Source organism: Aotus nancymaae, unplaced genomic scaffold (assembly GCF_030222135.1).
Source record: "Aotus nancymaae isolate 86718 unplaced genomic scaffold, 86718_ANA_hifiasm-v0.15.2.pri h1tg000079l, whole genome shotgun sequence".
Classification (NCBI taxonomy): domain Eukaryota; kingdom Metazoa; phylum Chordata; class Mammalia; order Primates; family Aotidae; genus Aotus; species Aotus nancymaae.
Window position 1 is genome coordinate 26,601,946 of NW_026988494.1, and position 26,064 is coordinate 26,628,009.

The window sequence follows — 26,064 nt, forward strand, 5'->3', positions numbered from 1 at the left end:
AAGACCTCGACATTGCACTCTGGCCTGGACAACAAGAGTGAAACTCCATCTCAAAAACAATAAATTAATTAAATTAAATAATACCTGTTGAATGAAGGAAAGGCCTATGTCTCTGTGATACAAGAATGGGCTAGCCACATCTCACCTGTAACAGTTTCAGATTTAATCCTATTACCGCGCTATGCCTATCTGTCACTGCATTTACAGAACCCTTTCTCCTGAGTCCCCGGGCAGACCACAGGTCCAGGCAGGCTCCTCACAGCCCTCCTTTCTCACTGTGGCAGGTCCGAGCGCCTCCCCCGCTCTCCTTTCCTCTTGGTAGCTGTCACCACCCATCCAGACTACAGCATTCTCTTCCCTGCAAGCTGGGCTTGGGGAAGATGGTCTCCTTCCGGCCACCATTCCTTGTGGTCCCGGAACACAAGCTCGTAGACCCTCTTCATTTCGAGACTTTCATGTCCATTATTACAAGAGATAAGACATGACCGAAGGGGGAAAACATGGGAAAGTTATAGAAAAGGCTCAAAATCTGACAGTTTTGAATCCTGCTCTGTAGCACCTGACTATCTGGTTGAAATGATAACTAGAAATTTCTTCTATACCTATCTTGGGGTCTCCCAAACCTTTTCTTTCCTACTGATCTGTGCTCCCTGGCTGTGAATCCATTCCTACCTTCTTTCCCCAGAAAAGTCCATCTTCGCAGCACATGGACGTAACAGCAAGAAGCATCGTAGGGGGTAACGGAGCCCTCGTTTCACGTGATTTAATGTCTGAGAACCTCGAGACACGGCAAGGCACATGTCATGACGCCTCTATTCTCCATGGGATTCTTCCCAAAAGGGCATTTTCCTAGGGCTCCTCGGGGATTATTTTTGCTTTTCTCTCTCTTTGAAACTAACTAAGCATGTTTATTATTTGAATAGGTTACTTTTCCACATAGTTCAATGTTCAAAATGTACAAAAGCATTCAGTGAAAAATCTCCCCCCACCTCACCCTTAGCCTCCGAGGTCCCTTTCTCAAAGTTACCAGGGTTTTCTCGTTTTTGTGTTTTGTCTACTTCTAGCAATACTGTATGTGTATGTGAGCAAATGCAGACTGAAAATGCAAACATAATGCCCCCCTCTCCTTTTTTACACAATTGGTAGCACATTCTGAACACCACTGCTGTTTGCTCACTATATATGTGAGAGAGGCTATGTATGGAGTGTGTGTGTGTGTGTTTATGTGGGTTACAAATCAATAAACGAGGCCGGGCGTGATGGCTCATGCCTGTAATCCCAGCACTTTGGGAGGCCGAGGTGGGTGAATCACCTGAGGTCGAGAGTTCGAGACCAGCCTGGCCAACATGATGAAACCCCATCCCTACTAAAAATGCAAAAATTAGCCAAGCATGGTGGTACACTCCTATAATCCCAGCTCTTGGGAGGCTGAGGCAGGAGAATTGCTTGAACCCAGGAGACAGAGGTTGTAGTGAGTTGAGATCACGCCACTGCACTCCAGCCTGAGCAACAGAGTGAGACTCCATCTAAAAACAAAAAACAAAAAACAAAAAAAAAAACACCCAAATCAATACACGAAGAACTTCCCCAGTCTTTCAACAGCTGTGTAACCATTCACATCCTAATGAACCATACCGATAGATATTTGGGCCATTTTCAACAGCTGTATAACCGTTCACATCCTGATGAACCATACCGATAGATATTTGGGCCATTTTCAACGTCTTGCTCTTACAAACGATGCCGACATGAATGACCTTTACGAATGTGCAGGCCCCTCTGCTGCCGCTGTCTGCTTTCTGGTAGGTGGACGTTGCCAACGGCCATGCCATCTACCAGCATTCCTAGGGCTGCCCTGGAACACCATGATAAGAATATTCTGGCCAGGGGCAGTGGCTCACACCTGTAATCCCGGCACTTTGGGAAGCCAAGGCAGGTATATCACCTGAGGTCAGGAGTTCAAGACGAGCCTAGCAAACATGGTGAAAATCCATCTCTACTAAAAATATCAAAAAAAGAAAAAAGAAAAATAGCTGGGCGTGGTGGTGTACTCCTGTAATCCCAGCTACTTGGGAGGCTGAGACAGGAGAATCACTTGAACTCGGGAGGCGGAGGTTGCAGTGAGCCAAGATCATGCCGCTGCACTCCAGCCTGGGTGACAGAGTGAGACTTCATCCAAATAAACCAAGACCAAAAACAAAAGAACAACAGAAGAGGATGTTCCAGTCCTCCATCTGTTCCTATGAAGAGGGATGGGATCAGGTAATTCAGTATTTTTCTCATCAGTTGAGTTTCTGTTCTTTTTCGAGAGGTATTTATCAATATCCTGATGTGCCATTATTGTGTCTTTAAATAGAAGAGAAATGCAAGGCCATGCGCTCGACATTGGAATTCTCCAGGGTTCTGCTCTTGGCCCACTTCCTGGCCAATCAGTGCCTGAATTTTCCATGGCTGGATGTGTTTCTCACCGGCTGTTCCCCTGGGCTCCAGGCCCAACTATTCAGCCCTCTTCTGAACGCATATCATTGTGGTCCCATAGGTACCTCCAACCTGACATTTCCTGCTATGTTTCCAGTCCCAGACAGGAGAGACATGAACCTTAATACAACTGCCCACCCCAGATATCTGGGACTTTTCCCTTCCTGGGCTGGAAGCTCTCCCCTGTAGCCTGGAAGCTTGAGAGCAGGGGCTGTGTCTGTCTCCCTAGGGCTAGTTCAGTGCTTATAAAAATCCTTGTTCATTAATGATAACCATACCAATGCCGCCTCCTTCTTTCTCATTTCAGGGCAATGGCTGAAACGACCTTGCAGGTGGACTTTGCACAGGGATAGAACATTCCCGTCTTTAGGCTAGATGTCATTTTTATTGGGCACGGAGAATTGAGTGAGAATGCCAAGAGGCTACCGAGGGTGAGGGGCCCAGTAAAGATGAGGGTCTCACGGGAGGCTAAGTCCCAAGAAAAGGTAGAAACAGCAGCAGCCAGTATATACCAGCTTGTTTACAGACCTGTGGTTTTCACTCCCTGATTTTTTTTCTTTTTTTTTTTTGAGATGGAGTCTCACTCTCCAAGCTGGAGTGCAGTGGCACAATCTCAGCTCACTGCAACCTCTGCTCCTGGGCTCAAGCTCTTCTTCTGCCTCAGCCTCCTGTGTAGCTGGGATTACAGCACCTACCACCATACTCAGTGAATTTTTGTATTTTAGTAGACACAGGGTTTCACCATGTTGGCCAGGTTGGTCTCGAACTCCTGACCTCAAGTGATCTGCCCACCTCGGCCTCCCAAAGTGCTGGGATTGCAGGTGTGAGCCACTGCACCTGGCCCCTCATTGATTTTTTTTGTTTGTTCTCCATTCATGTTATTTGCAGACATCTGCAAATGATCACTGTTGCAAACACCACTGTTAGATCCACCCAAGGATCAGTTAAGAAAACAGATTAGGTAAAGAAGTATGTGGCTATGGAAAATAGATAAATATAGTAACAACAATGACAGCATCTGCTTTGCGCCAGTCCCTCTTCTGGAATACCAATGACAATAATAATTGCAAATACCTGACAGCCAGGCATTGTGCTAAGAGCATGCATTTATTAATTCATTTCTTCTTCACAACAGGCCTGTGATGTGGTAAAGAATCTCACCACATCTTCACTTTTTGTGACAATGCTCACTTTGTAGAAGATTCACCTCCTCCCTCTAAAAAAATTCTCCCTCTGTTCTGAGGAGTCTCACTCTGTCGCCCAGGCAGGAGTGCAGTGGCGCGATCTCAGCTCACTGCAACCTCCACCTCCCGGGCTCAAGGGATTCTCCTGCCTCAGCCTCCTGAGTAGCTAGAATTACAGGTGCACACCACCACACCCAGCTAATTTTTGTATTTTTAGTAGAGATGGGTTTTTTTTTTTTTTTTTTTTTTTTTTTTAGACTGAGTTTCGCTCTTGATACCCAGGCTGGAGCGCAATGGCGCGATCTCGGCTCACCGCAATCTCCGCCTCCTGGGTTCAGGCAATTCTCCTGCCTCAGCCTCCTGAGTAGCTGGGATTACAGGCACGCGCCACCGTGCCCAGCTAATTTTTTGTATTAGTAGAGACGGGGTTTCACCATGTTGACCAGGATGGTCTCGATCTCTTGACCTCGTGATCCACCCGCCTCGGCCTCCCAAAGTGCTGGGATTACAGGCTTGAGCCACCGCGCCCGGCCAGATGGGGTTTTACCATGTTGGTCAGGATGGTCTCAAACTCCTGACCTTGTGATCTGCCTGTCTCAGCCTCCCAAAGTGCTGGGATTACAGGCATAAGCCACTGCACCTGGCTCCTCTTGATGTTTTATTATGACTCCCAGTTGAGGATCAATGCAGGATTTTTCTCCACCTCTTTGCCAGACATGCTGCTAGGGCGCCCTATCTACTCAGCCCTGCTGCACTCAGCCCCTTGAGGGAGGGAGCACGTGAGTGAGTAAGTGAGTGAGTGAGTACGGGACCCAGCTGGCCACTCCAAGTGCCAACACAGAAGCAAGCTCCATATGGGGCCTGCAGCCAGGCGAGGTATGTTGCCTCAAGGGGAACATGGTGGCACCCAGGCAAGGCTGCCTGTGACCCTGAAGCTCCAGACGGGGCGTTAGTGTGCTAATTAGCTCTGTTAGTTCCACTGTCCACAGCCCAATGGACGGCAGCATGTTAGCGGCTGAGTTGGCTCCTGTCCCTGTCCTGTGGGGCAGCTGCCCTCCACTGGTGAGCGCAAAAGGCCAGTGTGACAGCCTTTCTGGGTATCCACACTCAGTGGGTCCTGAGCTCTTGTCCAGCATCCAAGAATAAGGTCATGCTGACAATTGAAGGGTGATGAGGGCAGAGGATTTTACTGAGGACAGAACAGCTCTCGGCAGAGACGGGACACAGAAGGGTGGGGAGGTCCCCCAGCCCCACAGTTGGGTGGTTCCTCTCTCCCTGTGTGGCTGGGTCAGGGGCTTTTTATGGACTCAGAATGGGGAGTGTGTGCTGACTGGTTTGTGAGTATACACAAAAGGTTAAAGCAAAGACACCACTGGACAGTGGGCACGATGGTGTAGAAAACCAGTTAGGAAAGGGTAGGTACGTGTACAATGGGTGAGGGGTGGGGATCGATCAGAGGAAAGCATGCCAGACGGGAAGACAGCTTCTCAGTCGGTCTGTGGATTTCACTTGCAGCGTGGCTTTCAGGCTTTAAACTGTCTATGGCTTGAGGTAGGGTTTCACCAGGGACCCACCCCATCTGCCCAGGCATTGGGCTGCCTCCTGCTGCTATCAGAGTGATGTGGTAATAGTGTATATAAATATGGATTACTGTTTGAAAAACATTAAATCAGAAGTTGTTGGTTTAGTAGTGCAAGCAGTTTAAACTCATCCCTGTAAACTTCCTAAAGCACAGGTTGGGGGATGAGGTCACGGTTAGAGACAAAGGCTCAGAGTGCAGAGGAGATGGCTGACAAGGTCATCATCCTGCCGGTGGGGGTGGGGGCTTCTTCTAAGATGAAGGCCCAAGAGAGCGATGCTAGTCCCAGTTCAGCTTTATCCGGTTGAGAGGATGCTTAATACCCAGGATGGAGTTGCTTCAAGGACTTTCCATCTAGGAACTCTGGAGAAGGACCCCTGCTGTCTCCTGTCTGTCCAGAGCCCAGAAGGCTGCTCAGTCCTGTCTGCTCACCTTCGACAGGGCCCCTGCTTTGGCCAATGACTATGAGCAGGACAATCCCTTTTCCTCCCAGCTTATGCTTCTGGCAGAAATAGAGGCAAGCTGTTAGAAATAACCAATGCAGTTTTAAAGAATCCACAGGCCTGGCTTTGTCTTTGTTTTATCTTTTAAGTAACCTTGGGGTAATGTTTTCAGCTGCAGAGGAAGGCTAAGCAACTCGAGCCAGGGTTTTGAAATTTAAATCCAAGACTATGTGACGACATCTTTCTGCCCTCCAAGTGGGTGAAATAGGTAGGGATGTGGTGTAAACGTTCAAAGGCCATAAGGTCTAAGTGGTTTACCGAGACCAGCTCGGCCATAGAGAACCCCATCCAGGCGGCACTGAAAGCATTAAGAAGCAGACACCCAGACAGAACAGCAAACGGGGTCTATCTGGGGGGCCAACAGCCTTCTGAGCTGAGAGCCTCAGGGGCTGACAACATTCAGAGCTGAGGGCCGCGAGCAGACGCTGATGCATGTATTTAGTCTCTCTAAACAGGTGATTCTTATTAACAAACAGGTGTTTGGTATTTTCTCACAGAACAAAAATAAACTAGGCAGGCAGCTGGTGCCTGCTTACCACTGATCACAGACACACTAAAAAGTATCCTCCACGAGGGAGCCACGGGGGCAGGGTCACATAACCCGTGCTTACAGAACTGTTCTCACCGGTGTGTGATACACATCTACTGTCTTGCCACTTTAGAATGCCCCAAGCAGTTTTCCACTTGGTGGGGGCCGGCCAGGTTTTCCTTGCCATCGTTCTCAGCAAACAATATAATTTTATCATACACTCAGCACTTCTGAGCAGTCATACACTCAGCATTTCTCAACAGTGGTTGGTTGGTAGTAATCATTGTGAACTCATATTTCAAAACATATCTTAGAAAATTGGCTTCCAGTGTAGTTTGTGGTGAAATACCATATTACTAAATGCCACACACACACACATGCTACATGCATATATCTTATTTTGCATTATGTTACTTTTTCAAGACAGTATCTCACTGTCACCCAGTCTGAAGTACAGTGGTGCAATCATAACTCACTGCAGCCTCAACCTCTCAGGCTCAAGCAATCCTCCCACCTAAGCCTCCCCAGCAGCTGGGACCACAGGCACGCACCACCATACCCAGCTAACTCATTTTTTGTAGAGTTTGGGGGTGGTCTCGCTATGTTGCCCAGGCTGGTCTCAAACTCCTGGGATCAAGGGATCTCCCTGCCTCAGCCTCCCAAAGTGCTGGGATTGCAGGCATGAGCTGCTGCATCCAGCCTACATACATAGATAATAAGCCCCAATGGTAACAGTGACTAAAGCGTGTTATAACTAATGTATATAGATCACAAACACAGTTCTCTTCTGGTAGATCCTGAATGGAAGTTAATTTGTGTGAATAAAATAAAAACAAATAGCCATTTGGCATTAGTCTAAATGCCCAGTGAATGAGAGCAGAGAGAATCATTTCCATTGGAAATACCACAGCAATTTATTATGGATAGCCTCATAAAACAAGAGGCAACAAGACAGAACAAGTAAACTCAGCTCTCCTCCCAGCAAAGGGAAATGCAAAGACTCCAAGTAGTGGGGACACCTGAGAGCTGATTTTGACCCCAGGATTCTTACCAAGGAGGCTTTTTCGTCTCTTAGGTATCAAAAATTAACAACAACCGAGTTGGTAGTTCTTAGGCACTGGAGTGCACATAGCACATAATTCATGGCACTGAGTTCAACACACATGCACTCTTCAGTCTAGGAGCATGGAGTAAGAAACAAAACACTGGCCAGGTGCAGTGGCCCACACCTGTCAACCCAGTGCTCGGGGAGGCCAAGATGGGAGGATCGCTTGAGGCCAGGAGTTCAAGAACAGCCTGGGCAACATAGTGAGACCCTCTCTCTACAAAAAAAATTGAAAAATTATGGCTGGGCGCAGTGGCTCACGCCTGTAATCCCAGCACTTTGGGAGGCCGAGGTGGGTGGATCACGAGGTCAGGAGTTCAAGATCAGCCTGACCAATATGGTGAAACCCTGTCTCTACTAAAAATACAAAAATTAGCTGGGCGTGGTGGCATGTGCCTGTAGTCCCAGCTACTCAGGAGGCTGAGGCAGAAGAATCACTTGAACCCAGGAGGCAGAGGTTGCAGTGAGCCAAGATTGCATCACTGCACTCCAGCCTGGGTGACAGAATGAGACTCTGTCTCAAACAAACAAACAAACAAACAAACAAAAAACCGAAAAATTAGCCAGGTATGGTGGTGTGCATCTGTAGTCCTCGCTACTTGGGAGGCTGAGCCAGGAGGATCACCTGAGCCCAGGAGGTCAAGGCTGCAGTGAGCTCTAATTGCACCACACCAGACTCCAGCCTGTGCAACAGAGCAAGACTCTGTCTCTAAAAAAAGAAAAAGAAAAAAACAAGAAACAGCACAGTGATGAGGAGTCCACATGCAGGCACAAGACTATATGGAGGCCTTGCAGGAGCTGAAACTACATGGCTTCCATTCCACATAGCTATTAATGCAACTGTTATAGTAGAAACTGACCATATCGGCCAGGCACGGTGGCTCACACCTGTAATCCCAGCACTTTGGGAGGCTGAGGCAGGCAGATCGCTTGAGACCAGGAGCTCGAGCCCAGCTTGGGCAACATGGAGAAACCCTGTCTCTACAAAAAATACAAAAATTAGCTGGGCATGGTGGTACACGTCTGTAATCCCAGCTACTCAGGAGGCTGAAGCACAAGAATTGCTTGAACCTGGGAGGCGGAGGCTGCAGTGAGCCAAGATCGCACCACTGCATTCCAGCCTGGGCAACAGAGTGAGATGGTCTCAAAAAAAGAAAAAAAGAAAAGAAACTGACCATAAGGAAAAGACAAAGTGGGATGAAGAAGAGAAATGGAGAAGGGCAAGGAAAAAGCAAAAAGGGGACTCTTGTTCCACAGGCCAGGACCTCCCGCAAATGCCTTCTGGCTGCCTGGCAGTTTCCTCCTCCATCTGTCTCTCAGCCACAGCTCACCATCAGATTTCTCTCATCTTTCCTGTGGGCTCAGGTGATGGCTTCATAAGATTTTTACTGCTGTTACTACTATTATTACCACTACTAGCTTTGAGCTAGGTACTGTGCTAAATGCTTTACATTCTTCTCCCAATTCAGAGATGTTAGTTAGTCTTGTTACTAACTCCATTTTACAGATGAGGAAAATGAGGCTCAGAGAGGTTACACAACTTAGCCAAAATCACCAGATACTAAAACAGTGGTACGAAGAGCACTGAGCCTGAGCTATTTGCATCCCAATCTGTGTCCTTAGAAAGCAAAGTAGGCCGGGCGCGGTGGCTCGCGCATGTAATCCCAGCACTGTCAGGGCTGAGGCAAATGGATGACTTGAGGTCCATTTTGAGACCTCAAGGCAAATGGATTACTTTGAGATCCATTTTGAGTTTGAGACCAGTCTGGGCCAGGCGCAGTGGCTCATGCCTGTAATCCCAGCACTTTGAGAGACTGAGATGGGCGGATCATGAAGTCAGGAGATCGAAATCATCCTGATCATGGTGAAACCCCGTTAAAAAAAAAAAAAAAAAGAGAGAGAGACCAGCCTGGCCAACATGGTGAGACCTCCATCTCTACTAAAAATACAAAAATCAGCCTGGCATGGTGGCAAGTGCCTGTAATCCCAGCTACTTGGTAGGCTGAGTCATGAGAATTGTTTGAACCCAGGAGGCAGAGGATGCAGTTAGCCAAGGTGGCCCCACTGTGCTCCAGCCTGGGCAACAGAGTCACTGTCTCAAAGGAAAAAAAAAAGAAAAGAAAAGAAAAGAAAAGAAAGAAAAAAGAAAAATAACATGATATCAAACAAAAGAGAGCAGGAACATGTATTAAATGCTTAATATAGCGCTGAGATTTAGGTAGGTGTCATTATTCCCATTTTACAGACAAAGACACTGAGGCTTAGAGAGGCTAAGTAACTTATCTGAAGTCATACTGCTTAGTACAAGAACCCAGGTCTGTCTGACTGCAAAGCCCATATTCTTTCTTATTTTTCTTTCCAAATGGAATTCCCAGGAATTTCATTGGTTGAATGAAATAGTTAAAAATCTCTCCGATGGATATTTTTGGTTCTGCACATTCAAAGCAAATAGACATTGTTGTAAAATGAACACCTGGCCATGTGCAGTGGCTCATTCCTGTAATCCCAGCACTCTGGGAGGCTGAGGCAGGAGGACTGCTTGAGGACAGGAGTTTGGGACCAGCCTGGGCAACATAGCAAGATCCTGTCTCTACAAAAAGTACATACACAAAAAAAAACACACAACTAGCCAGACTTGGCAGCACACAGGTCCTGGCTACCTGGGAGGCTGAGGCAAGAGGATCCCCTGAGCTCAGGAAGTTGTAGAGACTGCAGTGATCTGTGATCATGCCACTGCACTCCAGCCTGGGCAACAGAGTAAGATTCTGTCTCAAAAAAAAGAAAAAATTTAAATTTAAATTTAAAAAAAACCCAAAGTACATCACCTGAAGAGTGCATCAGAATTTGATAAGCAATATATTAAAGACTGCCTGCAAGGAAGCTTCTGCAGAAACTCTGTTTTATAAATTATTCTGTTTTGGTTCATTATACTTCCTAAAGTTCAAAGAAAAAGACTGGAAACAGAAATCAGTTTGTATTGGTTTAAAATTAGGATTCATGGATCTAACGAAGTTTTTTTGGTGTGGGATAGTCTACATAAAGTCTTTTTTTTTTTTTTGAGATGGAGTCTCAGACTGTCACCTGGGCTGGAGTGCAATGGCGCAATCTCAGCTCACTGCAACCTCCACCTCCCGGGTTCAAGTGATTCTCCTGCCTCTGCCTCCTGAGTAGCTGGGATCACAGGCACATACCACCACACTCAGCTAATTTTTTGTATTTTTAGTTAAGACGGGTTTCACTATGTTGGCCAGACTGGTCTCGAACTCCTGACCTCACGATCCACCTTGGCCTTGGCCTCCCAAAGTGGTGGGATTACAGTCGTGAGCCACTGCGCCCAGCCTTAAAGTCATTTTAATCACAGCTGTGTTCTTCAGGTATCAGGAGAGAGAGGGGTATGAATGCCTAGAAACCCATGGGGCCCCATAGCAAACTCTCATTTTATTACTGCTACTACTACTATTATTTATTTATTTAAGTGCTCTCACACCCAGGCTGGAATGCAGTGGCACAGTCATGGCTCACTGCAGCTTTAACCTCCTGGGCTCAAGTGATCCTCCCACCTCAGCCTCCCAAGTGACTGTGACTACAGGCATGCAACACCACGCCTGGCTAATTCATTTTTGTAGACATGGGGTCTCACTATGTTGCCCAGGCTGGTCTTTAAACTCCTGGTCTCAAGCCATCCTGCCACCTCGACCTCCTGTGTCCTTTGCCACCATACCCACCAAATCCTCATTTTATAAATGAGGAAACAAAGACTCGGGGAAGCTGAGTGACTACTCGTTAGTGGTAGAGTTGAAACTAGAACTGGGGTTTCCTGATTCTTAAACCACTGTTCATTCCACAGTATGAGCCAGGAATCACTTTAGAGTACATTCCTGGTTTTTTCTTTCCTCTTTAGAGTGAGGGGGAAAAGGTGAGAAAGCTTGAAGAAGCATTTTTTAAAATCAGGACAGTGGCCGGACATGGTGGCTCATGCCTGTAATCCCAGCACTTTGGGAGGCCAAGATGGGTGGATCACGAGGTCAGGTGTTCAAGACTAGCCTGACCAACGTGGTGAAACCCTGTCCCTACTAAAAATAGAAAAATTATCCAGGTGTGGTGGCGGGAGTCTGTAATCCCAGCTACTCAGGAGGCTGAGGTAGGAGAATCGCGTGAACCCGGGAGGTGGAGGTTGCAGTGAGCCCACTACACCCTTGTCTGAGCAACAGAGCGAGACTCCTTCTCAAAAAAAAAAAAAAATCAGGACACTAAGAGTAAAGTTATCCCTGGAAAGAGGTGAAGAAGGTAATTTCAGAGGCTGGAATTAGCAGAGCACAGGAAAAGATAAGATGTAATCTAAGGCAATTAGAGTAAGCAGGCAATTACAGACTTTTGTTACTTGTATTGAAGTGAATGCTCTGAAATAGCAGGCAGGCCTTTTGAAATCCATGGCCGACTCAGGACCTAGAAAGTGAGGACGTCTAACTCCCAAGTGCAAGTTCAGTGTTACACAAGAGGTATTTGTTTTTATTAAAAAAAAAAAGAGGTATTTGTTTTATATAAAGGAAAAAAACAAAGAAAAGAAACAAGATGTCAGCTAGGCTCCTCTTAGCCCAATTCCAGGGCCTCGGAATTCAAGGCCCATCTCCTTGTTTCCTGTGAATTATCCCAAGGAGTGTTGATTTTCTTGGCCTTCTAGACTTCTAAGATCTTGCTTCCATGTGTAAGGAGTAGAATTTACTGTAGAGATGGAGGGAGGTATTCACATCCCAGTAACAGCAAACAGGTTTCACTGGAACAGGTGGTATCACTATCTAGTACTGTTCCCACCTCTGTCCCCTACAGAATCTCAGCTTCTCTCCTCCTCCTCCTACCTCTTTCCTCCCCATTCCCTCTCCTCCTCCTTCTCTTCCCTTCCAGGAGCAGAAACAACAAACTCTTCCTCTAATCTCTAGCCCAGCAGGTTTTCCCTGCCTCTGAAGTCCTAGAGTCTGCTGAAATCCTTGCCCTCAAGGATGCCTTGTCCCTCCCTATGAGGTTAGCAAAGTCTCTCCCTCAAAAAGACAGCTCCTTCCATCCCTAAGAATTGCAGGAATCTGCTGTTAAAATTAAAAATATAGGGCCAGGCGTGGTGGCTCATGCCTGTGATCCTAGCATTTTGGGAGGCCAAGGCGGGCAGATCACCTAAGGTCAGGAATTTGAGACCAGCCTGGCCAACATGGCGAAACCCTGTCTTTCCTAAATACACAAAAATTAGCCAGGTGTGGTGGCGGGTACCTGTAATCCCAGCTAATCCTAACTATTCGGGAGGCTGAGGCAGGAGAATCCCTTGAACCCAGGAGTCAGAGGTTGCAGTGAACCGAGATTGCGCCATTGCATTCCAGCTTGGGTGAAAGAGCAAAACTCCATCTCAAAAAAATAATATAGATAGATAGAGAGACAGACAGATAGATAGATACTGTATGTCTTTATACAAGGTTGAAAATCTTTGAAGTTGAATGAAAATGGTGTCTGACTACTGTGGAGTTTATATGTATGTATATATATGTGTATATATAAGTGTGTGTGTGTATACATATATATATATTTTTTTTTTTTTGAGACAGAGTTTGCTTTGTTGTCCAGGCTGGAGTGCAGTGGCGCAATCTCAGCTCAGTGCAACCTCCGTCTCCCAGGTTCAAGCCATTCTCCTGCCTTAGCCTCCCGAGTAGCTGGGACTACAGGCACCCACCACCATGCTGGACTAATTTTTATATTTTTAGTAGAGATGGGGTTACACCATGTTGGCCAGGTTGGTCTCGAACTCCTAACCTCAGGTGATCCACCTGCCTCAGCCTCCCAAAGTGCTGGGATTACAGGCGTGAGCCACGATGCCTGACCTATTTCTCTACTTTCTTAATAAATTTGCTTTCACTTTATGAACTTACACGAGATTCAAGAGCCTTCTCTTGGGGTCTGGATCCAGACCCCCTTCCAGTGACATTTATGTATCAGATGAAGACATGATTTTCTGCCCTGGAATCACACGTAGGCTGTGTCTAGCGTAACAGATTCACTCCATGGCTGCAGTTGCCAGAGTTTTACCCTCACTTTCCTTTGTTCCCCTGATTGGATTTCCTTGGTACCCATTTCCTCTTCTCTGCCTCACATCCAATATTTCTTCATTTTCACAGTCATCTTGCAACACTCAGGAGGCTGATGAGGGCAAACTACCACCTGTGGAGAGGGGACCTGAGCCCCGCCCCGCCCTGTAGCTCAGACAGCCAAGCTCTCCCAGGAAGCTCATCACTGGCATGAGTCAAAGATGGTGGCATACTTCTGGGGGGATTTAATGATGCTTTATGCTTTTTATCAAAACTATGAAACACAGTGATTATAATTAGTATATTTACAAAAACCACAAGAATAGACAGGCACAATCATGAGCCCCGTTCACGAAGGGCTAATTTTGCCTCACTGCTTAATGTCCCCTGGGTTTTCTTTCAGCCTTAATTAGCACAACTTTTTAACTTTTTAATTTATAATGAATGCTTTCACTTAAGCAAGCCCCGCTAGTGTTTGACAGATGGTTAATGTCAAAAGCCCAGGGGGATGGCTTAGCTTTGGGTTCCATGTTTTCGAAGCAGGAGAAATATTTGGCTGTGCTGATAATTTGTCAGCATGCATCACCATCAACTTTTATTGTCCTTCAAATTCCCGTTCTCCCTTGGACTCCTCTTCGACTCTTCGCCTATCAGAAACACACCATAATGGACCATGTGCTAAGCCTCATAAAGTTATTTTTCTCAATTAATGGCTTCACTGACAACTTTACTGCTTTGCTCTAAGCTCCCCATTCCCCCGGGCATCAGTACACATGTCTATGATAAGCCTCATCCAGCCCTACAAAACTGGCCCCACACAATTCAGATGTCCCTGTTTAAAGAAGCTCATTTCTCTCTCCCTCTCTTTTTTTTAAACATAACACTTGAAAATACATTCAAGCAGAAAGTAATAGAGCTTTAAAGCACAACTATAAAAGTGATTATTCATGAATATGTACTTATTCCTCTCCCAGCTGACATCCATTTTACATTAATTTTCCTTGAATGTGTATCTTCATCTCTTTTCCAAATCCTTACTACTATATATGAACTTTTAATTCCACCCTTATTCCTTTCTACTTTCTGCCAAAGACTTGCATAATGTGCTAAAAGAGATCCATGGGGCTTTGGAGCCACAATTTGGGAAACTCTGCTATGCCATGATAATGCTCCCTAGTCGCAACTGCTGGCTTTATTAGGTAATCAGTTCGCTGTTTTTTAATTACGAAAGGAAAAGTTCTTAATTCATTTTTTCCAAAGTTACTTTAAATGCATTTTCCTTTTTTTTTTTTTTTTTGAGACAGACTGACTCTGTCGCCCAGCCTGGAGTGCAGTGATGTGATCTTGGCTTACTATAACCTCTGCCTCCCAGGTTCAAGCCATCCTTCTGCCTCCCCTGCACCCCCACAGGCATGCGCCACCACACCCAGCTAATTTTTCTATTGTTAGTGGAGACAGGGTTTCACCATGTTGCCCAGGCTGCTCTTGAATCCCTGACCTCAAGTGATCCTCCTGCCTCAGTCCATGCCTGGCCTAAATGGACTTAGATCAGGGGAGCCTTCTCTTAGAGATAGCAATTTCTTGGCTGGGCGTGGTGGCTCATGCCTGTAATCCCAGCACTTTGGGAGGCCAAGCGGGTGGATCACAAGATCAGGAGTTTGAGACCAGCCTGGCCAACATGGTAAAACCCTATCTCTACTAAAAACATAAAAAATTAGCCTGGCATGGTGGCAGGCACCTGACCCAGCTACTTGGGAGGCTGAGGCAGGAGAATTGCTTGAACCCAGGAGGCGGAGGTTGCAGTGAGCTGAGACTGCATCACAGCACTCCAGCCTGGACAACTGAGCGAGACTCTGTCTCAGAAAGAAAAAAAGCAATTCCTGATAGCATCTCCCTCTGTCCCAAAGGACTCAGCAGAAGAAAGAACAACTGATAAAAAATATTCCCCTTATATCATATAGTTTTTAAAGCAATTTCATACACATCAGTTCATCTAAGACTTTTTTTTTAAAACAGATGAGAAAGCAGAGGCTCAGAGATATTAAATAAAGGGTATCTTCAAGGTCATGGCTTCTCTGTCAGTCAGTGTCAGAAACTCGAATTTAAACCACCACTTGATGATTCTGATTAAATAAACAAATTCAATTTTGCAAACAGGATTAGAGATCTGGAGATTCTCATTAATGTTATGGTGACGAATCTTTTATAAGCAGTACTTACCATTGATTGTGCTTTTCTTAGCCTAGTTCTGTCCTGCAATTTATTTTTCTTATCATGTGACTGTCGGCTGAAATCTGGGGTCATTTCGTTTCTCTTTCTTCTTCTGTAAATTGGAAAGCAGTAGGAAAATTACAAAGTACCATTTTAAAACTTGGGTGGTTTGCATAGCTATTTGTCTGTTTGACTTTGTTGTTCTTGTGATTTAAAAGATTGTCTTCCTTTAACTGGAAACAAGCCAAATGTCTATCAATAGAGAACTGGTTGAATCAACTCTGGCATCTCCACAACACAATGCAGTACTATGAGCTGCAAAAGGAAGGCAGGATGTTTCTATATTCAACTGTGGAAGGATGTCCGGGATATACTGTTACATGAAGAAAGAAAGGTGGATGAGATGGTATGTGCCATTCATTTCAGGAAGGAGGTATTAAGATCTCTGCCTCTATATATTGTACATATGTAATCACTTTTACTTTTTAAAATGGAAGGATTATGGCTGGGTGTGGTGGCTCAGGCCTGTAATCCCACCACTTTGGGAGGCCGAGGCAGGTGGATCACCTGAGGTCAGGAGTTCAAGACCAGCCTGGCCAACATGGTGAAACCCCTTCTCTACTAAAAATACAAAAATTAGCCGGGCATGGTGGTGCACACCTGTAGTCCCAGCTACTCGGGAGGCTGAGGCAGGAGAATCAGTCCAACCCAGGAAGTGGAGCTTTCAGTGAGCTGAGATCATGCCACTGCACTACAGCCTGGGCGACAGAGTGAGACTGCATCTCAAAAAATAATAATAATAAAATAAAATGGAAGGATTAAACCATAAAATGAAAAACCGTTATCTATAAGTAGGATTCCCATGTGAACTGATCAAAAACAGGGAATATGAGCTGGGCACGCTGGCTCATGCCCGTAACCCCAGCTCTTCAGAAGGTCGAGAGGGGAGGATAACTTGAGTCCAGGAGTTTGAGACCCACCTGGGCAATGTGGTGAGACCCTATCTCTACAAAAAATTTAAAAATGTAGCTGGGCATGGTGGTGCATGCCTGTAGCTCCAGCTACTCAGGTAAGGAATGCCTGAGCCCTGGAGGTGCAGGCTGCACTGAGTCATGACTGCGCCACTGCGCTCTATCCTGGGTGACAGAGTGAGACCCTAACTTAAAAAAAGGAAAAGAAAAAAAAAGAACAGGTAATATAGAGGAACAGGGAACAAAAGTTAGATTTCTCCAAGTATATCTTATTTTGTATATTTAATTTTGGAGCCACCTAAATTTTTCTCAAAATCATAGAGTAAAATGAAGCGAAAAATACCTAAAATCTAAAAAGCAAAATGAAACAAATATGTATCTATTGAGTTGGTGGCATTACTACAGACAAAGGAGTTACTTCACATGAGTTTAATGCAGGAGTTTGTCTGAATATTCTTCATAAAATATATCTGAGAGATGAAAATACAGACACAGAAGTCAAATGGTTTTCAGTAATCATATCGCTTGCTTTAATATTACCATTTTTTTCTAAAACTCCTGTATGTATTAGGAAAAAACAAGGATCCACCAACCACAGCCCACAGGCTCAAGCCAGCCTGCTGCTGCCTGTTTTTGTAAATAAAGTTTTATTGGAACATAGTCATATTTATTTCTTGCACATGGTCTATTACTATATTTATGCTACAATGGCAGAGTTGAGCAGCTGTGACAGAGACCATATGTCCTGCAAAGACTAAAACATTTCCTGCTTTGCCCTTTACGGGAAAAATTTGTCTGATGTAATGGATGTAGGCGATGAGTATCCATGACTACCAACACGACAAAAAGAGAGACAACCAGAAATGATGTGTGTTGTGACGGAAGTATATATCCCTGTTCAGTATATACATAAGCCTCTAGGTCTGACTCTCAGTATAGCCAGGTACAAGGGACAGAGGAACCTGTTGAGATGCATGTGGGCGGTACAATCAACAAAATCCAGAATGTGAGAAGCTCTCCAGGATAAATGATCTGATATCTATAACAAACAAATTGCAAGGGAAAAAAAAGGACAGAGCGGGAAATTATGGACACAACAAAATGCTAAAGTGACACACAGATTAAATGAAATACGTAGACTTTTTTTTTCGAGACAGAGTCTTGCTCCATCACGCAGGTTGGAGTGCAGTGGCATAACCATGGCTCACTGCAGCCTTCACTTCCTGGGCTCAAGCAATCTTCCCACTTCAGCCTCCTGAGTAGCTAGGACTACAGGCATGCACTACCACATTTGGCTAATTTTATTTTATTTTTATAGAGACAGGATCTTGCTATGTTGCCCAGGCTGGTCTCAAACTCCTAAACTCAAGTGATACTTCTGCCTCAGCCACTGAAAGTTCTGAGATTACAGGTGTGTGCCATCGCACCTGGCCTGATCTTTTTGAGTGTCCACTCCAACCTCTCACCTCAGCTCTCTTGGCCCAATAAAGAAGGGTGATTTGCATAAATGTCCCAAAAGATCAAAATTGAGGAACTCCTACTTCCTGGTTTAAAATTTATTACAGAGCTACAGTAATCAAAACAGTATCATACTGGTGTAAAGACTGACATAGAGACCAACGGAACAGAATAAGGAGCACAGAAATAAAACCCTCACATATATGGTCCATTGACTTCCAACAAAGATGCCAAGACTATTGAGTGGGGCAAAGGACAGTCTTTTCAACAATGGTGCTGGGGAAATGGGATATCTACATGCAAAATGATGAAGCTGGACCCCAACTTTATACCATATGCAAAAATTAACTCAAAATGGATCAAAGACCTAAACTGCAAAACTCAAACCACAAAACTCTTAGAAGAAAATATAGAGGAAAATTGCCATGACATTGGATTTAGCAATGATTTCTTGGATATGACACCCAAAATTTAGACAAATTGGACTTCATCAAAACCGAAAACTTTTGTGCCCTAAAAGATGCTATCAAGAGAGAATGGGGTGTCAGCTCTACTTGGGGAAATGAGCTTCAGGGTTGCTCCGTTTAATTTGGTTAATCTTTGCACTATCTTTTGATTTTTCAACCTGACTCCTTCTCAGTCTTTCTGGCTTGCTCCATTCCCTGGACTCTGATCTCAATTATTTGCCTCTGAAATTCGACCTCTGTGGAGTAGTACCCTCAGCCTTTCTTGGACCTTGTGCTGGTTCATACTGGGTTGGCATTGTTCACCATGCCAGCAGTAGGCAGCAAAATTTATAAAGACCTAACAACTTGCCAGGCACGATGGCTCATGCCTGTAATTTCAGCACTTTGGGAGAGCGAGGTGAAAGCATCGCTTGAGTTCAGTTAGAGACCAGCCTGGGCAACATAATGAGACTAGAAGTGACAGGTAATGCCCTTTTACTAAGGGAAACATTAGTTAGAGACCAGCCTGGGCAACTTAATTCATCTAGAAGTGAAAGGTAATGCCCTTTTATTAAGGGAAACATTTAAGCAAGAAAGAGGCACTTCCATCCCAGCACTCACCCAGTACAATAATTTAATAAACAACACAGGAGCTCCACCAGGAAACCCCAAAGACCCAAGGCTGTTTCACATATTCTGCATCTTTGGGGTGGGCTGAAGAGTTATTTTCAGCTTAAGATACTGTGCTAGAGCCCTACTGGCTCCTGACAGGATGTTTTTAGGTTTAAAAAATACTAATGATGAGATTTCTGATGTGTTTGACAAAAAACCAAAAATATTTTATCTTTGTTTTCTTTCTCTCTCTCTCTCTTTTTCTCTCTCTCTCCTTTTTTTTTTTTTTTTTTTTTTTTGTGAGATAGGGTCAACATAGGGTCACCCTAGGCATAGAAGCCCAGGCTGGTCTCAAACTTCTGGGCTCAAGCGATCCTCCTGCCTTGCCCTCCCAAAGTGCTAGGATTACAGACACATGCTACCTCACCCAGCTTTACTTTCAGAATTTATTTATAAGTAAATATATGATATATATTTAATTGTTGTATTATATATGTGTGTGTAAATATAAATATATTCATATATTATTTACACACACACATATATAATACAATCAGTAAATCTAGTGACTACCAGCTTTCTTACCATCAGAGAAGGGACTCACAAATACAAAAGGGATAAAGGCTAGAATAAACCCTTTGGTGCCGGATTGCAATTTAATATTAAAATATTAGAAGAGGCTGGGCACAGTGGCTGATGCCTGTAATCCCAGCACTTTGGGAGGCTGAAGCAGGTGGATCAACCCAGGTCAGGAGTTCGAGACCAGCCTGGCCAACATGGTGAAACCCCCTTCTCTACTAAAAATAAAAAAATTAGCTGGGGATGGTAGCAGGTGCCTATAGTCCCAGCTACTTGGGAGGCTGAGGCAGGAGAATTGCCTGAACCCAGGAGGTGGAGGCTGCAGTGAGCCAAGATTGTGCCATTGCATTTCAGCCTGGGCGAGCATGAGAGCGAGAGTCCAGACTCCGTCACAAAAAAAAAAAAAAAAAGAAGCAGCAATGTTAAATCATTACAATGACAAAATGCAAACTGTAACAAATAGAGCAAATCTGCTAATAATGGTCAGTATACTGTTCTATTACTTTTTGCTCCTACGTACTGAAAAGCTTTTATATTTCACAGTAAGTTCTTTTTTTTTTGAGATGAGTTTCACTCTTGTTAACCAGGCTGGAGTGCAATGGTGCAATCTTGGCTCAATGCAACCTCTGCCTCCCAGGTTCAAGCAATTCTTCTGCCTCAGCCTGAGTAGCTGGGACTACAGGCGTGTGCCACCATGCCCAGCTAATTTTTTGTAATTTTAGTAGAGATGGGGTTTCACCAGGTTGGCCAGAATGATCTTGATCTCTTGACCTCGTGATCCACCTGCCTCAGCCTCCCAAAGTACTGGGATTATAGGCATGAGCCACCATATCTAGCCTTTCAGAGTAAGTTCTATTTTCATCCCTTCATTTACTGAAATGCCAATAAATTATTTCTAAAAACAAAGAAGTTAAGAAGGGCATGGAGCTTCTTACCCTTGCCAGACGGTCTCCATGGGGTCACAGTTGTCTAGGTAATTAAAACGGATGATATCAGTTGGATGCTTATCAGAAGATCGCCATGGTGGAAGTGCTTTCTCCCCTGGGTTATTCTTCTTTCTTAAAGAGGAAGAGGACCGAAAAGCTGACAAAGGGGACTGCTTTTCCTCTGGAGAATTGCTTGTAATTAGTTGAACATCAGCAATTACAAATCCATCCTTTGGGGGCGTCTAGAAGAAGAAAATTAATTATGTTCTCAAAATACGATAATATGCCAGGTATGGTAGCTCACACCTGTAATCCTAGCACTTTGGGAGGCCAAGGGGGGGCAGATCACTTGAGGTCAGGAGTTCGAGACCAGCCTGGCCAACAAGGTGAAACCCCGTCTCTACTAAAAATACAAAAATTAGCTGGGCATGGTGGCAGGTGCCTGCAGTCCCAGGTATTTGTGAGGTTGAGGCAGGAAAATCGCTTGAACACTGAAGGCAGAGGTTGCAGTGAGCCAAGATTGCGCCATTGCACTCCAGGCTGGGTGACAAGAACGAGATTCCATCTCAAAAAAAAAACAAAAACAAAAACAGCAAACCCACTATAATAATAATAACAACAATAAAACAAAGAATATATTGATGTGAGTTGGCTGAAGGATAAAAAAAAAGGAATATCATCATCATTATCATCATCACCATCACCATTACCATGGTGATAATGATTATAGCAGCCACCACTCCAGGAGGTACCATGTTGCAGGCACTGTCTCAGGCAGTTTTCATGCATTATATTGTTTAACTTCGCTATATCTCTATAAGGTAATCGTTGCTACTTCCATGTTGCAGAAGAGGAAACAGAATAAAGGAGAAACTAATTAATTTGCCCACTACTACAAAGTACTAAGTTGGAGGGCCAGAACTCGAATACAGGACTGTCTTGCTTCAAGCCCACACATAAGACTTCCCTATCTACTCTTCTACCATACCACTGTCTAGTTTGTCCCAACTGCAGCTAATTTATTCATAAAAAGTACACATTCTCCCAAAAAAGTACTCCAGCTTTTATGATCTCTAACACACAGGAACAACTGAGTTGTAGAGAAGTAGACTATAAATTTCATCAATGATCAAAACCTCAACCACTCCCAAAGAATACTTCTGCTTTCATCTCCAAAACTGGGAGCCTGTCTTTTGTGTGTGAAATTCATAACGTTTTTATGTGGTTGTAGCCTAAGGACAGTACTATTGGTATGTAGAGACATCATTAAGGGCTTAATTTTTGTTCATTAAGAGATTAGGGAAGCTTTGCTGGGTAAATCAGTTTACTTCCATTGTTGCTGAAAATCAAGAATTTCCCCAGTTCCTCCAAGCATAATCAGTTAGTTTCTCATCCTTGTTTCAATTGCTCTTTGTATACAATTCTATTACAGAACAATGCTTAGTACTCAGTGTTGTAATTATTTGTTTACCCGTGTTTGTCCTGGGCTACTAGACTAAGCTCTGTGAAAGCAGGGATGGGATCCTTCTACATTTGGCACCTAGTTCACAACAATGTTTCATACATATTTATTCAGGCAGGGTGTGGCGGATTATGCCTGTAATCCCAGCACTTTGGGAGGCCCAGGTGGGTGGATCATGTGAGGTCAGGAATTTGAGATCAGTCTGGCCAACATGGTAAAACCCTGTCTCTACTAAAAATAAAAAAAAAAAATTAGTCCAGCATTGTGGCGCATGCCTGTAATCCCAGCTACTTGGGAGCTTGAGGCAGGAGAATCACTTGAACCCTGGAGGCGGAGCTTGCAGTGAGCTGAGATCTCGCCACTGCACCCCAGCATGGGAAACAGAGTAAAATTTATTCATTTATGAATGACCTAGAAGCAGATTAAGAAGATATTTTATACTTACATAATTGATAGCTCATTATTGGTTTAGTATTCAATATTTTATGCAAGTCTCATATACAATGGACATTCATTTCATTTCCCTGAGCTTATATTGAATTAAATCCATCTGTTTTTGCTGGAAGGGGTCTAGTTTAATACTGCTAGAAATACATAATATATAATAATCAAAAATAACTTCAGGGGGAAATTTTAGGTACAAATGCTAGTAGTTATATATTAAAATATCATTAATTCTGTAAAGTACAAAATGGTTACACTTTAACAAAATAAGTAAGTGAAATCTGTGATAACTTATTTGTATTAAGTAAACAAAATTTTTATTCACATCACATGAAGTATTTTTGAGAATCTTTCTATTCATGAATAGATGGTGAATTTTGTTAAATGCTTTTGTTTGGATATATTGAAGTGATCATATATATTTTCTCTCTTTTTAAAAAAAATATGGAATGCTATGTGAATTCACGTCTTCTATGCATCATTCCAATTTTAGTGTATGTGCTACTGAAAGATGCACTTTTTTTCTTTTATTTCATGAATTACATTGATTGATTTTTTTTATATACAGTCTTGATCTATCTCCCAGGATGGAGTGCAGTGACTCAATATCAGCTAATTGTAACCACTGCCTCCTAGATTCAAGTGATTCTGCTGCCTTAGCCTCCTAAATAGCTGGGATTACAGGTGTGTGACACCATGCTCAGCTAATTTTTTTTTTTTTTTTGAGACAGAGTCTTGTTTTGTCACACAGGCTGGAGTGCGGTGGTACGATCTTGGCTGACTGTAACCTCTGCCTCCTGTTTCAAGCGATTCTCCTGCCTCAGCCTCCTGAGCAGCTGGGATCACAGATTCATGCCACCACGCTCGGCTAATTTTTTTGTATTTTTAATGGAGATGGTGTTTCACCATGTTGGCCACGCTGGTCTCGAACTCCTAACCTCAGGTGATCTGTCCACCTCAGCCTCCCAAAGTGCTGAGATTGCAGGTGTGAGCCACTGCACCGGCCTTAATTTTTGTATTTTTAGTAGAGATGGGTTTCACCATGTTGGCCAGGCTAGTCTCGAACTCCTGACCTCAAGTGATCTGCCTGCCTTGGCCTCCCAAAGTGCAAGGATTATAGGGGTGAGCCACCATGCCCAGCCTGATTTTTGACTGTTATGCCAGCCTTACTTTCCTTGCATGCATTCCACTTGGCCAGTGTGTATTATTCTTCTTATGTATTACTGGATTTAATTTGTTAATACTTTTTAAAGATTTTTTTTTCAAACCAGGAAGAAGTTGAATCCCTGAATAGACCAATAACAAGGTCTGAAGTTGAGGTAGCAATTAATAGCCTACCAACCAAAAAAAGTCCAGGTCCAGACAGGTTCACAGCTGAATTCTACCAGATGTACAAAGAGGAGCTGGTACTAATCCTTCTGAAACTATTCCAAACAATACAAAAAGAGGGAATCCTCCCTAACTCATTATATGAGACCAACATCATCCTGATACCAAAACCTGGCAGAGACACAACTGAAAAAGAAAATTTCAGGCCAATATCCATGATGAACATCGATGCAAAAATCTTCAATAAAATATTGGCAAACTGAATGCAACAGTACATCAAAAAGCTTAACCATCATGATCAAGTAGGCTTCATCCCAGGGATGCAAGGCTGGTTCAACATATGCAAATCTATAAACATAATCCAGCACATAAACAGAACCAAAGACAAAAACCATGATTATCTCAATCAATGCAGAAAAAGCTTTCAACAAAATTCAACAGCGCTTTATGCTAAAAACTCTCAATAAACTAGGTATCAATGGAATGCATCTCAAAATAATAAAAGCTATTACAACAAACCCACAGCCAATATCATACTGAATGGGCAAAAACTGGAAGCATTCCCTTTGAAAACTGGCACTAGACAAGGATGCCCTCTCTCACCATTCCTATTCAACATAGTATTGGAAGTTTTAGCCAGAGCGATCAGGCAAGAAAAATAAATAAAAGAAATAAAGGAAATTGCTTTCAATTAGGAAAAGAGGAAGTCAAACTGTCTCTATTTGCAGACGACATGATTGTATATTTAGAAAACCCCATCGTCTCAGCCCAATATCTCCTTAAGATGATAAGCAACTTCAGCAAAGTCTCAGGATACAAAACCAATGTGCAAAAATCACAAGCACTCCTATATACGGATGACAGAGAGCTAAATCATGAGCAAACTCCCATTCACAATTGCTACAAAGAGAATAAAATACCTAGGAATACAACTAACAAAGGATGTGAAGGACCTCTTCAAGGAGAACTACAAACCACTGCTCAAAGAAATAAGAGAGGACACAAACAGATGGAAAAATATTCCATGCTTGTGGTTAGGAAGAATCAATATCATGAAAATGGCCATGTGGCCCAAAGTAATTTATAGATGACCTTCACAGAACTGGAAAAAAACACCTTAAACTTCATATGGAACCAAAAAAGATCCTGCATAGCCAAGACAATCCTAAGCAAAAAGAATAAAGCTAGAGGCATCACGCTACCTGACTTCAAACTATACTACATGGCTACAGTAATCAAAACAGAGATATAGACCAACGGAACAGAACAGAGGCTTTGGAAGTAACACCACACATCTACAACCATCTGATCTTTGACAAACCTGACAAAAACAAGCAATGGGGAAAGGATTCCCTGTTTAATAAATGGTGTTGGGAAAACTGGCTAGCCATGTGCAGAAAGCTGAAACTGGACCCCTTCCTTACACCTTATACAAAAATTAACTCTAGATGGATTAAAGATTTAAACCTAAGACCTAACACCATAAAAACCTGAGAAGAAAACCTACGCAGTACCATTCAGGACACAGGCATAAGCAAGGACTTCATGACTAAAACACCAAAAGCAATGGCAACAAAAGCCAAAATAGAAAATGGGACCTAATTAAACTTAAGAGCTTCTGCACAGCAAAAGAAACTAGCATTAGAGTGAACCAGCAATCAAAAGAATGGGAAAAAATTTTTCCAAGTTACCCATCTGGCAAAGGGCTAACGTCCAGAATCTGCAAATAACTAAAAGAAATTAACAAGAAAAAAACAAACAACCCCATCAAAAAGTGGGTGAAGGATATGAACAGACATTTTTCAAAAGAAAACGTTTATGTAGCCAGCAAACATATGAAAAAATGCTCATCATCACTGTTCATTACAGAAATGTAAATCAAAACCACACTGAGATACCATTTCATGCCCGTTAGAATGGCCATCATTAAAAAATCTGGAGACAACAGATGCTGGAGAGGATATGGAGAAATAGAAACGCTTTTACACTGTTGGTGGGAGTGTAAATTAGTTCAACCATTGTGGAAGACAGTGTGGTGATTCCTCAAGGATCTAGAAATACCATTTGGCCCAGTAATCCCATTACTGGGCATATACCCAAAGGATTATAAATCGTTCTATTATAAAGACACATGAATACGTATGTTCATTGTGGCACTGTCTACAATAGCAAAGACCTGGAAC

General features: G+C 43.6%; 1 protein-coding gene across 5 annotated transcripts in view; it reads right to left on the minus strand.

The window, feature by feature from the left end:
* FBXO16 (F-box protein 16) overlaps window positions 1-26,064 on the minus strand; it is a 76,972-nt gene that overhangs the window by 11,464 nt on the left and 39,444 nt on the right. For all 5 annotated transcript variants that reach the window (XR_010339623.1, XR_010339624.1, XM_064368751.1 and 2 more), the window contains exons 6-7: window positions 20,656-20,888; window positions 15,664-15,766 (exon numbers count right to left, since the gene is read on the minus strand). Coding sequence is in view for 3 of the 5 variants with exons in the window: in XM_064368751.1 (XP_064224821.1) it covers window positions 15,664-15,766; window positions 20,656-20,888 (336 nt within the window). In the remaining 2 variants the exon portion in view is untranslated. The remainder of the gene's footprint in view (window positions 1-15,663; window positions 15,767-20,655; window positions 20,889-26,064) is intronic.